Source organism: Archocentrus centrarchus, chromosome 7 (assembly GCF_007364275.1).
Source record: "Archocentrus centrarchus isolate MPI-CPG fArcCen1 chromosome 7, fArcCen1, whole genome shotgun sequence".
In the NCBI taxonomy this organism is placed as follows: Eukaryota; Metazoa; Chordata; class Actinopteri; order Cichliformes; family Cichlidae; genus Archocentrus; species Archocentrus centrarchus.
The window spans coordinates 32,945,961-32,961,713 of record NC_044352.1 but is presented as its reverse complement, the minus strand read 5'-3'; the positions used below and the strand labels follow the sequence as shown (position 1 = coordinate 32,961,713).

At 40.0% G+C, this 15,753-nt stretch overlaps 1 protein-coding gene across 1 annotated transcript; it reads left to right on the top strand.

Moving 5' to 3' along the window:
• The first annotated feature begins 223 nt into the window (after positions 1-223).
• LOC115783375 (uncharacterized) lies at positions 224-7,358 on the top strand. Its single transcript, XM_030734178.1, has 2 exons — positions 224-3,692; positions 7,270-7,358. Exons 1-2 carry the CDS (start codon positions 744-746, stop codon positions 7,294-7,296), a joined length of 2,976 nt encoding a protein of 991 aa, XP_030590038.1. The 5' UTR covers positions 224-743; the 3' UTR covers positions 7,297-7,358.
• The last annotated feature ends 8,395 nt before the right edge of the window (positions 7,359-15,753 follow it).

Sequence of the window (15,753 nt, the reverse complement as noted above, 5' to 3'; positions counted from 1 at the left end):
CAGGACACTTTCCATTACACATCTAAGTTGAGGACTGAGCTTCATAAGCTTGTTTCTTCCACATGTGTTATCTGTCTTATTTTGACATTTTTGTCTGGTGTCGCATCTCTGCAATGACCGCCACTCATTATTGGTAATCAAATCTACTGTAGAGCCCTGAAAAAGATGTTAAGAATGTGATAGTCAATTAATAGATATATATATTTATTTATTTTTATTGGGCAAACATCTACTTTATTTAGTATTTAGTTAAAACAGGTGGTCGATGGCTAAATGTGTTAAAAATTACTTTAGTTTTTTTTGTTTCTTTCATAGATTTCTGGCATGATAATACCGCTTTAAGAATGACACAATGCATGATGGGAAGGAGAGTTCATGACAGTGATTGTACTGTGAAAGGAGAAAACTACACACGCTGTATGCTCGAGCCGGTGATTATTTTTGGTAATAAAGTTGCACAAAGTGAATACCAATTTTCATCTTTTTATTTTTTTAGTTCTTTTTAAGGGTGCAACATAAATTTTGGTGTTTCCGCCCGGTTCAGCAAATGTTTTCTACATAAGAAGTGATTTTTTTTTTGTGATGAAGAGGAACAACAGCTCGGCGGAGCAACACGAGCATGCTAGTGGCTAAGCTAAGCGGCTATGCACCTAACCAGATGACGTCTACTGTGAAAGGGAAACAACCGATGAAGAAACGAACGTGAATCTTTCCAAGCGGTGAATCAACCAAGACAAAGCATCATGGACAGTGAGTGGGAATCTGTATTTGCCGATATTGAGAAGAAGCTGGTTACTCTGTCACTAAATGAGCTAAATGCCCTAAGTGAAGCGTTAGGCCTGCAGCTCAGTGAAGAGGTGAAGTTGTCATGTCGGTTAATAAGAAGAAAAATGTGTACTCACTTGGAAAGCGAAGAAGTCATTTCTTTAGAAGACAGTGGATTATCAGTGTTGTTGACCACGAATGATTTAATAAATGACTTGAATAAGAAAACCGATACAAGTATTTTGTCAGGTGCTGCGTCAGAGCACACCACCGCTGAGCAACAAGTGGTCGTTGAGCAACCTCTGCTGGTACAAATCGGTACTACACCTTCGGTTTTACAGCCGCGACTATCAAGCAGCTCAGCAAGTTCTGAAAGGGAGTCATCACAAGCCAAAGACCAAGGACACTTGCATCCAATATACAGAAAGGATTTTCGGATTATTGGACAAATCGGCGATGTTGGACAAAAGGATAAACTGAACTTCACTAGTCTTGAAAGACAGATAGAACGAGGACAAAAAAAAGGATACGATGAGGGAGAGATCGTTGAAGCAGTGATCCAAGCCATTGTACCTGATGTGAAATTAAAAAGTTATCTGGAGAGTAGGTCAGAATTATCCTTGAACTCTCTCAGGCAAGTGCTTAGGACACACTTCATAGACAAAGATGCAACAGAACTCTATCACTCCTTAACACGTGCAGTGCAAGAATCCAAAGAAACTCCTGTTCAGTTCCTCATACGCGCAATGGACCTTAGACAAAAAGTATTGACTGCGTCTGATAGAGCCAAAGCTGGACTAAAATACAATCCTGAGCTGGTGCAGACACAGTTTTTGCAAACTATTCTGACTGGATTACAAGATGATGCTGTTCGAGTGGACATTAAACCTTACCTGCAGGACACAACTGTTAGTGATGAAGTACTTCTTGAGAAAATGAGTGCCGCCTACAGTGTTGAACTCGAAAGAAGGAATAAACTGTCGACCAGACAAAAGAACATCAAAGTGGCTTCAGTCCAGGAAGAAGAAAAATGCAGAAATGAAAATGTTGGGAGCTCAAAGAAAAGCAAAAACCAGACAGAAAAGCCAAACCCCATTGTGGAAAAGCTGGAAGCCAATAACAAAGTTATTTGTGAAGCTATCCAAAATCTTTCAACACAAGTCTCTAACTTGACTCAGGCAAAAGTGAAAACTGAAGACAAAAACTTAAAAAGTAAGCCATACTATCAAAGTGCTACGAGAAAGAACCCCAGAAAATGTCGTCAATGCGAACAATCAAACCCAGAAGGAAAATGTACACATTGTTTTAAATGTGGAAGCAGTGAACATTGGGCTATTGGTTGTCGGAAAAAGAAAGACTCAACAGTTAATGTCAACAAAATTGAAGTACATACTGAAAATGTTATTGACAGTGTTGTTCCACAGAAGAATGTGCCTTTGTCAAAAAAACAGGAAAAGACAGCAAAACTAATAGGACGCAAAAACCTGGTCCAGTGCCATATTGGGGGTGTTCCAGTCACCGCTCTTTGGGACACAGGATCACAAGTGTCAATTGTGGATCTAGACTGGAAAGAAAAACATCTACCAGACGCCGCGGTTCGATCAGTGAAAGAGCTTCTTGAGGAGGGTATGTTAGACCTTTCTGCAGCAAATGGCACTGAGATACCTTATGAGGGTTGGGTAGGAGTTGAGTTCAGCCTTACAGACAACAGAGACAGTGAACTGTTAGTGCCATTTCTTGTAAGCTCTCAGCCAATCACTAAGCCAATAGTGGGTTTCAATGTCATAGAAGAACTCGCAAAGTCTAACATGTCATCAGATAGAACTCTTCCCAACAAGTTCTTGCACAGTCTTGGGTCAGCGTTAGACGTAGGACAAAAAAAGGCAAAGGCAGTGTTCTCTGTGTTACGTGAAGACAAATCTATGGCAGAGAATCAAACAGTAAAACTAGGGAGACAAGATGTTATTATCCCAAAACATCAAATGTCCAAAGTAATCTGTGGAAAATTCAAGAAAAATGTGCTAAAGGGACAATATGCACTTTTGGAACCAAATGAAAGCACACCATGGCCAGAAGGATTACAAATACAACCGCAACTAATACACATACCAACTGATGAGGGAGCTAAAATTTCAATTGTAGTCGAAAACCACACAGACAACAATATTAGACTACAAAACAGGACAATAATTGGTTCATTATTCACTGTGGATCACATACAAGAGGTAAAAGAAGTCACAAAGAGGTCACAAAGTGAAAGTGGACATGCACACACCAAAGACATGAAAGTGACATCAGATAATGAAGGAAAAAACGACAAACAAATATGGGATCCACCAGTTGACATTTCACACTTAACGGTAGAACAGCAAGACAAAGTGAGGAAAATGCTAAGAGAGGAAAGTGATGTTTTTGCACAAAATGAGTGGGATACAGGATGCATACCTGATCTGCAGATGGAAATACATCTCAAAGATAACATCCCAGTGACAAAAACATACAATTCAATCCCTCGTCATTTGTATCAGGAAGTGAAAAAGCACATTCAAGATCTGCTCAGTAAGGGGTGGATACAGGAGTCATCCTCTTCTTATTCATCACCAATAGTAATTGTGAGAAAAAAAGACTCTACCATCCGGCTTTGTGTGGATTATAGGAAATTAAACGAAAAGACACACCCCGACAGACACCCCATTCCAAGGATTCAAGAAATTTTGGAAAATCTTGGTGGAAATTCCTGGTTCACGGTGCTAGACCAAGGAAAAGCCTACCACCAAGGCTTTGTTAGCCCAGACAGCAGAGCATGCACTGCCTTCATCTCGCCATGGGGACTTTATGAATGGCTGAGGATACCATTCGGGCTAACAAATGCCCCAGCTGCCTTTCAGAGGTATATGGAAGGTTGTCTTGGAGATCTCAGGGATGAGGTATGTGTGCCCTATCTCGATGATGTTTTAGTTTTTAGCAAAGGTTTTGACCAACATGTGGAAAGTGTGAGAAAAGTTTTACAAAGACAAAAAGAATGTGGAATCAAACTCAGAGCAAAGAAATGTGATTTCTTTAAAAGAGAAGTGTGTTACGTTGGCCGTGTCATTTCAAAGGATGGGTATCGGATGAACCCAAAGGAAGTAGAAGCAGTGCAAGCCTTGAAGAAGTCGAGTCCCAAAACAGTCAGAGAAGTAAGATCCCTTGTAGGCTTTTTAGGCTACTACCGATCATTCATAGCTGACTTCGCAAGGATAGCAAAACCGCTTTACGATCTGTTGTCACACCCAAAGACAAAGAACAAATCCTTAAAGAAAAGTTCTATACAGCTGCCGCCATCTCAGTCGGTGGAATGGACGACATTGCAGCAGGAGGCACTTGAAAGACTTGTTGACGCTTTATCAGATCCACCAGTAATGGCCTACCCAGACCTTGAAAAACCATTTGTGTTACAGGTGGACGCGTCAGAGCAAGGTCTTGGGGCTGTTTTATATCAACGGCAGGAGGGAGTATTAAGAGTAATAGGTTATGGTTCACGTACACTCACTCCAACTGAGAAAAACTACAAACTCCACTCAGGGAAGCTTGAATTCTTAGCTCTGAAGTGGGCTGTCACTGAGCGATTTCGAGATTACCTTTTTCATGCCCCACACTTTGTGGTGTACAGTGATAACAATCCCTTAACATATGTGATGAAAAGTGCTAAACTGAATGCAGTAGGACATCGCTGGGTCTCAGAATTAGCTGATTTTTGTTTCACTCTGAAGTACAGACCCGGTAAAGTCAACCGAGATGCTGATTTTCTATCTCGCAAACCTGCTGAAATGGACAAAATGATGTCAGCATGTACAGAGGAATGTAAAGCTGATGACATTACAGCACTACAGCAAGGACTCAAAGCAGATCACAGTGGTGATACTGACTGGATTTCAGCTATTACATGCAATGTAGATGTACTGTCACAACTAACTGTTCCATGTGCAACTCCAGTTGAGCCAATAGCAGTCAAAGACATCCAGATGGCTCAACACGAAGACCAAGTGATACAACGAGTAATCACATTAAAGCAGCATAATGAGAAACTTAAATACAGGGATAAAGTAAAAGAGCCATCTGAAGTGAAACGATTACTGAGAGAGTGGCCTCATCTTTATCTGGACAAAGATGGAGTTTTACGACGAAAGACAAAAACGAGAAATCAACTTGTAGTGCCTGCTAAGCTCAAGAAATTGATTTACCAGCAACTCCATGAAGAAATGGGTCATTTAGGTGCAGACAGAATGATCTCATTGGCCAGGGAGAGGTTTTTTTGGCCAAAAATGCGAGAAGAGATTGAACATTATGTTACAAGAGTCTGCCGCTGCTTGAAACAAAAGAAACCTAACCGGAAAACCCGAACCCCACTACAAACTATTACAACCTCTGCGCCTTTTGAGCTAATATCGATCGATTATCTGCATCTAGAGAGAAGTAAAGGGGGTGTAGAGTATATTCTGGTAATAGTAGATCATTTTACTAAGTTTGCGCAGGCTTATGCAACACCTAACAAGTCTGGAAAGACAGCTGCACGCAAAATCTTTGATGACTTTATTCTGCGATTCGGATACCCTGCCCGAATTCATCATGATCAGGGAAGGGAATTTGAGAATGAGTTGTTCAGGAAGTTACAGAGTTACAGTGGGATACAACATTCAAGGACAACCCCTTACCATCCCCAGTCTAACCCGGCTGAACGTTTTAACAGAACTTTGTTAAGCATGCTCAGAACACTGGAAGAGACGCAGAAACCTAACTGGAAAGACTATTTAAACAAAGTAGTACATGCATACAACTCTACAATGAATGAATCGACCGGCTTTTCACCATTTTTTCTGTTATTTGGAAAAGAGCCGATCCTACCTATTGACCTACTGTTTCCAAAAGAGCAAAAGCCGTCACAGTCTCATCAGGACTATGCAGACAAATGGCAAAGGTCAATGCAGGAAGCTTACAGCATTGCACAAGAAAACATGAGAAAAGCAAGCAAAAGAGGACAAAAGTATTACAACAGAAAAGCCTGGAGCTCAGAACTTCAACCTGGAGACCATGTTCTTGTCCAAAATCTATCTGAAAGAGGAGGACCTGGAAAGATACGTGCTTACTGGGAAAACAAAATGCATGTTATAAAAGAAAGAAGAGGGAAAGATAGTCCAGTTTATGTGGTGACACCATTAGATGGTGAAGGAAGGGAAAGAATCCTTCATAGGAATGTGTTATTACCCTGTCCTTATCTTATTGATGGTCAAGATACTAAAGGACCAAAAGAAAAACACAAACAAAGGAGACGAGAAGGTAAACAAATACGCCAAATCAGAGATCAAGTTCAGGAGGATTCTGACAGCTGTAGTGAGAACGAGTATTCTGTGTGGATTGCCCGTCAAAGTCAGACTACCAGCCTCAATCCGCATGCCCCAGCCTTTCAGTCCAGATCAAGCCAACCTGCAGAAGAAACCCAAACTAGGAGACTTGTAGGAAGACAAAACCAGTCTCAGGATGAGAATGATTCTGCTGACATCAGTAATCAAGTGGACAAGAGACATGAGGAAGGAGACATTCAGAACCAAGACACAAGTCAAAATCCAGGCATGGATACTGAGGATCAAAGACTTGAACTTGAAATGCTTGAGGAAGACAGCAGTGTTTCCTCGGAGGGTGATTGGGAGGTGGAAGTGGAGCAGGAGCGACGTTCCTCAAGGACACGTCAACCAAAATCCATCTTTACATATGATGAGTTAGGGAAACCTAGTTTCACATCTTTGAAGAAATAGGAATAGTATTTTGAACTATATCTAGTTGTAGTTACAGCTAAAGTTGATTGAAAATGTTTTGTTACTCATTTGGTTCAAAAATATTTAGTTACGAGTAAGAGTCATTTTGCAGAAATGTATTTCTAGTGACTAAACCTACACTTATACGTTATTGATGCATTTACAGAAGGAATTGAGTGTGTTATCGGGTAACACAAAAGTAGTCTGTAAGAGGTGGTACTACATTCAAAGCATGTTTAATGTGGACACATTTAATAAGGTGGAATGGTAGATTTAGCCATATGTGACTTAATGGACTTGGGAGGCCTACCAATGTACCAATCATTTAAGTTGATACACTGAAACAGGAATATAGGTAAATGTACTTATCCTGTATATATACATTTGTAGTCATTTGAGGTGTAATGTTGGTTATCGTTTTGAAGAGCAACATGTAACTAAATGGTACCTGGGTGAGTTCAATGTTAAAAGTTAGTAGTAAGGATACATTCTTTAGGTTTTTGGAGGGTAAAATGTTTTGGAAACATTTTATTATTTTAGTAGGGGAGGATGTAGAGCCCTGAAAAAGATGTTGTGATAGTCAATTAATAGATATATATATTTATTTATTTTTATTGGGCAAACATCTACTTTATTTAGTATTTAGTTAAAACAGGTGGTCGATGGCTAAATGTGTTAAAAATTACTTTAGTTTTTTTTGTTTCTTTCATAGATTTCTGGCATGATAATACCGCTTTAAGAATGACACAATGCATGATGGGAAGGAGAGTTCATGACAGTGATTGTACTGTGAAAGGAGAAAACTACACACGCTGTATGCTCGAGCCGGTGATTATTTTTGGTAATAAAGTTGCACAAAGTGAATACCAATTTTCATCTTTTTATTTTTTTAGTTCTTTTTAAGGGTGCAACACTACCATGGATGATTTCCACTTTCAGTGAAGCGGGTCTGCTTTTCCACTGCTGCTAAAGCACAGCCCCCGGTGTCACTGCTGCAGGAATGCTTCAGAGACTCCACTGGAGGAAGCAAGGGGAAAAAGCCAGCTTCCTCATTCTGCTTTATCAGCACAAAGGAGCCGGCTCTTTTCCCATCCAAAGTCAGAAGGACTTTGGAGATGTGGATTCACTGGAACTTTGTTCCTGGGCCGCTGTCAGGTAGGTTTGCCTGTGGTTCGTTGGGGTTGAACTAGTCTCCATGCTTCCTTCTGTTTCCCACTTGGGTTACCACCTCAGAGTGGCAGGAACCCTGATTTGCTGTGCAGCTTACTCCATCCTCCAGATGCTGTCTTGCACCTGGCGTCTGCATGTGCCCTGGAGACGCTCTCTGCTAAGATGATGGGAATGAATGTATGCTCTATTGCCAACAATTCCTTTATTTTAAATGACTTGTTCTGTAGTGAGAAACTGGACTTTATGATCATCTCTGAGATGTGGCAGCATGAGAATTACTTTACCATTCCTGTATAAAGGGAGTTTTTCCTTCCCAGTGCTGCTCATAGAGGTTTGTTTTAATTGTTGGGTTTTCTCTGTATTATTGTAGGGTCTTACAATATAAAGCACCTTAAGATTGGCAATTGAATTGAATTTGACACTGTTAATTGTTTTGTTTCCCCCCACGTCAGTATGCTTTGATAGCCTCCACTAATGACTGTAACGTATCACTTTGTAAATAAGGTAATGGACTTAACCCTATTCAGACCAGTGAGTGGCCTCTGTCATCTTGGATCTGCCGTCTTTCTATCAATGTGTATGTTTCAATATATATACCCTAAAACACCATTAAAATAAACTAAAAAGATTTATTTGTTTTATTTGCAGGGCAGAACAGGTGGTGTGGTGGTTAGTACTGCTGCCTCACAGCTAGAATTACATCTAGAAGGCCTGGGTTCGATTCCACCTTAGCCCTGTGACAGACTGGCTCTTGCCCTTTGTCAGCTGGGATAGGCTCCAGCGACCCTGAACAGGAGAAGCGTAAAGGAATGGATAGACATCAGAAGTGAAGATGACTCATTGCGATAGAATCATTGGCAGATAACCTTTATGAAAAGTCACTAAGTTGGATCATTCTAGCTTAAGACATTCGGCAGTTAAGCAACGTGAAAGCAGCTAACAGTGGCAAAAACAGCAGTGCTTACCGATGGAAAAGATCAGGATACCCTCAGCAACTCACCTCCGTCTCACCGTCATCAGTCACAAGTACGTTTCATTGACATGCTGACCTCTATCAGACTCCTTTCACAAAGTTTTACTGCCTGTTTCAAAGTAAGTAAAGGTGGACGCTTCACACCCATCTTTGATAGCTGAGACAAACAGCAGGGATACACAACAGGGAAAAACTCCAGGGTGGATCCGGTCCAGAGTCACGTTGCTATCTGACTACACGTACAACAGAAAGGGTGGCCAGAGTTTTTGAGGTGATTCAGGGATACCAATGTTAAATACTGCACAATATTTAATAGACTGTATCCATGTTTTTTATTTCCTGATTTATTGCTAAGTGGTAATATTATTCAAATATGTTAAAATATACTCTGTACAATTTTTTTTTGGGGGGGGGGGGGGGGGGGGTTTACACAATATAACAGCCACCATAAACAGGATTATGCATTTGAATTGATAAGATAAGATAAGATAAAACTTTAATGATCCCACGATAGGGAAATTTGCGCATTACAGCAGCTCAGTACAGAGAAAAAATGCAAAGGATGAGTAAGAACAAATAACTAAACTAAAACTAAAATAGAATCGAATAAAATAAAATAGCAAAAAAAAACTATACACACATACATAAGCGCTATATACATAAAATATATATATCAATGTCAATACACACATGTACACACACATCACACTATATACAGATATCAAAATATTATATACATTTCTGGCCGGTAAGGTACACAGCATACACGGTATGCATTATATTGGTGAGTGTAATAAATAAAATGTATCTGGACTGTAAGGATAAAGTGATGGCAGTGGAGGTAAAGTGTCCAAGTGACTCGAGACATCATGATGCGTTATACAGTCTAACTGCTGTTGGGATGAATGACCTGTGAAAGCGCTCCTTCCTGCAGGGAGGATGTTTCAGTCTCTGACTGAAGGAGCTGCTCAGTTCACCCACGGCCTCATGCAGAGGGTGATGGGGGTTGTCCATGATGGATGTCAGCTTTGCTAACATCCTCCTCTCACCCAGCCGACAGAGTCACTGATGACCCCCCTGTATTCCTGGTCGTTCCCATCTGATACACATCCGATGATGGCCGTATCATGTGAGAACTTCTGTAGGTGGCAATGGTCTGAGTTGTACCTGAAGTCTGAGGTGTACAGACTGAACAGAAAGGGTGAGAGGACCATGCCCTGTGGTGCCCCTGTGCTGCAGACTACTACATCAGACACACAGTCATGGCACCTCACATACTGTGGTCTGTTGGTGAGGTAGCTGATGGTCCATGCCGTTAGCTGACTGTCCACTCCGGCTCCCTCCATCTTCCCTCTTTTGGGAAGTGGGAGGTGTAAGAAAACAAAACTCATTAAACTGCAATCTGCAATCTACTGATCTCAGAGATTGAGAATTTTACACACTGTAACTTTAACACTGGAGACCACTTCAACAGCTCTTCTATGTGTAGGGGTAGAGGGGAGTTTCTGCCCTTCCTGAAATCTAAAATTCAATTCAGTTCAATTCAACTTTATTCGTATAATGCCAAATCACAACAACAGTTGCCTTAGGGGACAATAACCTCCTTTGTTTTCTTGACACTGATACAGAGATTGTTATTCCCACACAAGCTCTCCAGGCTTTCTACCTCCTGCCTATAGGTGGACTCATCCTTCTTGGAGAAGCATCCCACCACTAGAACTTCACAATATGACAGCATTGATGATTTCCTGAGCAGTCACATGTCAGCAGGGTGAACAGGAGGGACTCAGCACACAGCCCTGGGATGATGGTGAGTAGATGTCATGAATTTTGATAGACTGTGCCCTGTTGGTTAAGTCCAGGGCCCAGTTGCAGCAGAAAGAACTCAGGCCAAGTGTTATATACATTCTTATATGAAGATATTTATAGTGCAGCTTTAATTCTGTGCAACACCAAGTGCAAAGTTTGGTCTAGAAAACAATATATATGACTGTGCTCATTTTACACTATTCCCAAATTTTAAATTATGCTTCTGAAGTTAAAAGGAAAAACTTTCTCCAAAAGATAAAACACTTTGTTTGCCCAAACCGATATGAAACCCAGAAATATTAGCACAGTATAAAATGTTTTTGAAGATATAGACACGTTGTGGATGTAACACGGTCTATTACACCATAAGCTGACAGATAAGGGAGTTTATCATTAAAGTAAGAGTTGGCTCTGCACAGTCAGCTGAGAATAGTGGGAATTTTCCTTGGTGAACTACAGCAAAGTATAAAATGCTAAGGAATTTCCTCCAGAGCAGAAAATGTGACGTTCATTTACTCTCGGTCAGTGGCGTATCACCAGACTCAGCTGGACCTCCTTCATTTCCAAAATAGAGGCATTTCTATATAAAGAGTTCACAGTCAGTTCTGGTTTTCCACTTACTGAACGTTGGAGAAAGATGCAGGCACTGGGACCTTTGTGACAGATTTGACATAGGTCCAGAAAGCAACAACCCATTAAGTGGGTGTAGAGTATGTGCTGTAAAAAAAACAACTCAGTATTAGGTTAAAGGATCTCCTGTTCGTGCCTTGGCAACAGAAACAACAATATACCTTAAGAGGTCCTGCAGAGTCCATATCTCAGCAGGTAAGAGCTGTTTTAGTGGTGCACAACGAACCTACAAAGGACCCACAGCTTATTAGGACATATGATGATGCTTTAGGCAGAGTTGTATTGATATGCGTGTTCATTTCGAACCACTTGGCACAGGACATTTATTTTAGGACCAACCATACACCGGAGAACATGAACCAACAGGGTGCTGAAATGACTTTGTTAGGGCCCTGGGAATGCACCCCTCTCCACTGTCATTTCTCTCCAGCTATAACAGAACAGTATTGACAGAAATACAGGTTGTGTTTTACAGGATATTCAATTCAATTAAATTCAGTTTTATTTACATAGCACAGTACACAACAACAGTTGCCTCAAGGCACTTTATATTTTAAGTTAAAGACTCTACAATATTAATATATGTGCTATAAATGAATGTCAATCAGGAGAGAGTCTCAGCAAGAGCCCATCCCATCACCCGGAGGTGGAAATCAAGGAGCAACAATCCAAGCAGCAAGAAGCTCATCAGTGAAGACCAATGTTGGCTGCATACATTGAACACCGTTCATACTGCTCAATAAAAAATGGATGAAACACACGCATAAACACAAATTCAAATGGAGGCTTCCTACAATATAAAAGCACATATTACTGCTACTATTGTTGCTCAGTGTAACTCTGATGATACCTATAACAACAATTAAAGATCTTACAAACAATTACTAAAATTCCTCTAAACTAAAGGCTCAATCTGACTGTAGTTACACTTTAGCTGAAATCGGAACAGTTCCACCAACACCAAATGTGGACAGCAGAGTTGCAGAGTTGCAGTTTAGGGGTGGCTGTAGCTCAGTAGGTAGAGCAGGTCACCTACTGATCAGAAGGTCAGCGGTTCGATTCCTGGCTACTCCAGGCTACATGCCAATGTATCCTTGGGCAAGATACTTAACCCCAAGTTGCTCTCCGACCGTCCCGTCGGAGTATGAATGTGTGTGAATGATAGTTAATTAAAAAGCACTTAGCTTAGTAAATATGGAAGTGCTTGTATGAATGGGGGTGCATGGGTGAATGTAAACATGTTGTAATAGCGCTTTGAGTGCTCTGACTGAGTAGAAAAGCGCTATATAAGAGCTAGTCCATTTTGCTTAGATTACTTCAACAATTGTTGTTTGTTTGTTTGTTTGATTGATTGATTTTGTATTTACTTGGGTTATCTTTGTTAAATATTAAAATCTGATGAACTGTAACATGTAGGTGTAGCACATATGTCACACTTACATGAATAAGAAATCATGTAACCTAACACTGACCACGAACACCACAGCTGCTCTTTGTCAGTGCAATATAGTGCATTACTGTAAATTCATCATAGTGCAGCAAACTAACCTGCCGAGTATTTTCATGCAGTCTTTGAATAACATTAAATTTGTATCCCTTGGTTTGTTTTGCAGGACATTTCTGTCAAAGGCCAGGGTGGACTCAAGAGTCTTTATTTTTCACAAAAGGTATTTTTAGCACAGACACAGGAAACAGGTGACTTGAGGAGGGCGATACCTATTGCAGAAGAGAGATATGTGAGGCCAGAATGTCCACAGAAAGGAAGGCTGAAGGTGAGAGCTGTGAACTGAGTTTGCTCACTTGGCTGAATGAGTGAGTCCCTCTTTGGGAGGGGTCGCTGGTTAGTTAGTTTATGAAGGGAGTATTTCCAGGAGGGGAGGCAGCAAAGCTGAGCATAAAAATCCAACCACAAATGAAGGAATGTGGATGGAGAGTAGCAGACCTGAGTTGGCAGGTCACAGATAAAAAACAAAACAAAAAGTGCTTCACAATAAAAGACAAAAATAAAAGTAATATATAACAATATAAAGCAATAGAATACAGCATTAAAAAAAAAACAGGTTAATTAAACACTTATATAAAAGTGTCTTCAGTTGCTTTTTAAAAGAGTCAGTGGAATCTGTGCAGCACAAAGAGAGTGGAAGAGAATTCTACAACCTTGGTGCCACTATTTGAAAAGCCTGATCCGCACTTTGACCTGATGATCTAAGAGCACGAGAAGAAGAATGAGGTTTCAGCAGGTCATAGATATACTTGGGAGCTTGACCACATAAGGACCAAAAAATCAAGACTAAAATTTTAAAATGAAATCTAAAATCTACTAGCAAAGAGAAGCCAAAACTGGAGTTATATGAAATCTTACATTGGTGCCAGTTAAAAGTCTTGTTTCGGCATTCGGCACAGTTTGAAGGCAATACAATGCTGATTTGTTGAAACAATTAAAAAAAAAAAAAAAAAATTACAATAATCCAAACGAGAAGAGATAAAAGCATGAATAATCATCTCAAGTTCAGCCTTTGACACCAGAAATCTGAGTTTCGAAATATTCCTTAAATGATAAAAACAATTCCATACCAGCTGTTTGGCATGATGCTCAAGGGATGTTGAACTGTCAGAAATGACACAAATTTCTGAGGCTTGATTGAACAGAAGAGCCTAAGAAGCTGATATGAATTTCTGAAATCATGTGGTCAGGAGCAATATTCAATGTTTCAATTTTATCAGTATTTAACTGGAGGAAACTGTGGTTTAACCATTCCTTGATTTCTGTCAGACAATTACTTAAACTAGACAATTTATAAAACTCAGAGACTCTGAAAGAACAATATAACTGAATGTCATCAGCAGAGAGATCATAAGAATTATTACTGTAATATCTTATAATTTGGCCAAGACTGAATATATAAAGTAAAAAGAGAATCGTACCCAAAACAGATCCCTGAGGTTCTCCACAAGGCAAACTTATTGTTTCAGACATCACTTGATTCATATAAACAGTAAAAGTTCTCTCAGATAAATATGACATGAACCATTTTACAACACCAGTAATCCCAAACAGATACCTGTTTACCATGATACTGTGGTCAACAGTATGATGAGCCTCGGGTGTGGCTGACTGCAGAGTGGAACACAGACTCTGCCCTGGAGTGAGGAGGACTGCTTGATCAGCCCACTACGTGGATCAGTAGGAAGGACAGATCCAAACCAATAACAGTGAAGACTATGGCAGTTTCACAATATGAAAACACATAACTTCACATCACATACAGATCTGGGATCTGATTTTTAAAATTTCCATTTGAAGACATCAAGCTTTAAATTTCCAGTTTATCAAATGTCACTGAGAAGTCCTTCGCTTTAAATATAAGCTCTCCTCTTCCTCTGCTGTCCTCCTTCTTACATCTTTCTTCATCTCTGAGTGAATTTCTGCCTTATTCTTTTCTCTGCCTGGGAAATACAGCAGCTGTGCTTTTGTCAGCAGACACAGTGTGTGACAAACTGCACAGAAACAGTTTGTGTGTTTGCTGATAATTTGTTGAGCTGTTAGAAATGTTGCACATAAAATTACCTACCACTTAAAAAATGTTACTGCCTTTACACTCACGCCTGTTCTTTAGCACTAACTACTGTAGATGCTAAACTGCCATGACAACAACTTATGGGCATCTGCACCATAAATGATGCTGATCCAGATCATTCCGACCTACTTTAACCCCTGAGTAAACTGCTATAAATGATGCATTAATTAAATGGTTTTGCCTTTTTCATCTCTTTGTATGCAATAAGTACAGATGATGGATACAATTATGGGATTGTCTTTTAAGTGTTATTGTTCCCTTCATTTATGCTAAATTGATTTTTAATCCTTGAAGGTGTGCAGTGATGTGAAATAATAAACCTAAAGTAACTTAGCCCTTTGAAAATGTAAGGAGGAGAAAGTACAGATATTTCTGTAAAAATGTAGGGAGTCAAAGCACAAAGTTGTCAGAAAAATAAATACTCAAGTAAAGTACAGATATCTGAAAATTCTACTGAAGTACAGTAGCAAAGTATTTGTACTTCATTACCTCCCACCTCTGTGGGTTAGTGATGGTCTGGGGAGCCATATCCATGGAGGGACTCGCAGACCTGTACAGGCTCGGCAACTGAACCCTGACTGCTATTAGATATGAGAATGAAACCCTTGGATTGACTGTCAGACCCTACGCTGATGCATTGGGTCCTGAGTTCTTCCTGGTGCACGACGATGCACCAGGAAGACCTTTAAAAGTTAACTGTTTATAAGGTATGGGTGGACCACTTATTTATTTACCACTTATTTAGGTTGAATGAATTGTTGACATAATTTTACCAGCTCATTGATGGTGTTATTTTTATCTGGAGGGCTTGCTGCACACCAAAACTCCCGCCACATTTTTATTAATTTAATAGAGCCACTATACAGAGGTTGCAACTTATAAAAATCAAATGGGTACCAAAACAACAAAAGAGTTATAGAGAAGGAGAGGGAGAAAGGAACAGAGTGTGAGCTGTAAAGTAATTACACATTTAGTAAGAATTATTTATAAGGTAATGGAGGTGAATCGTCTTTGGAAAAACTGGCCACCAATCCTT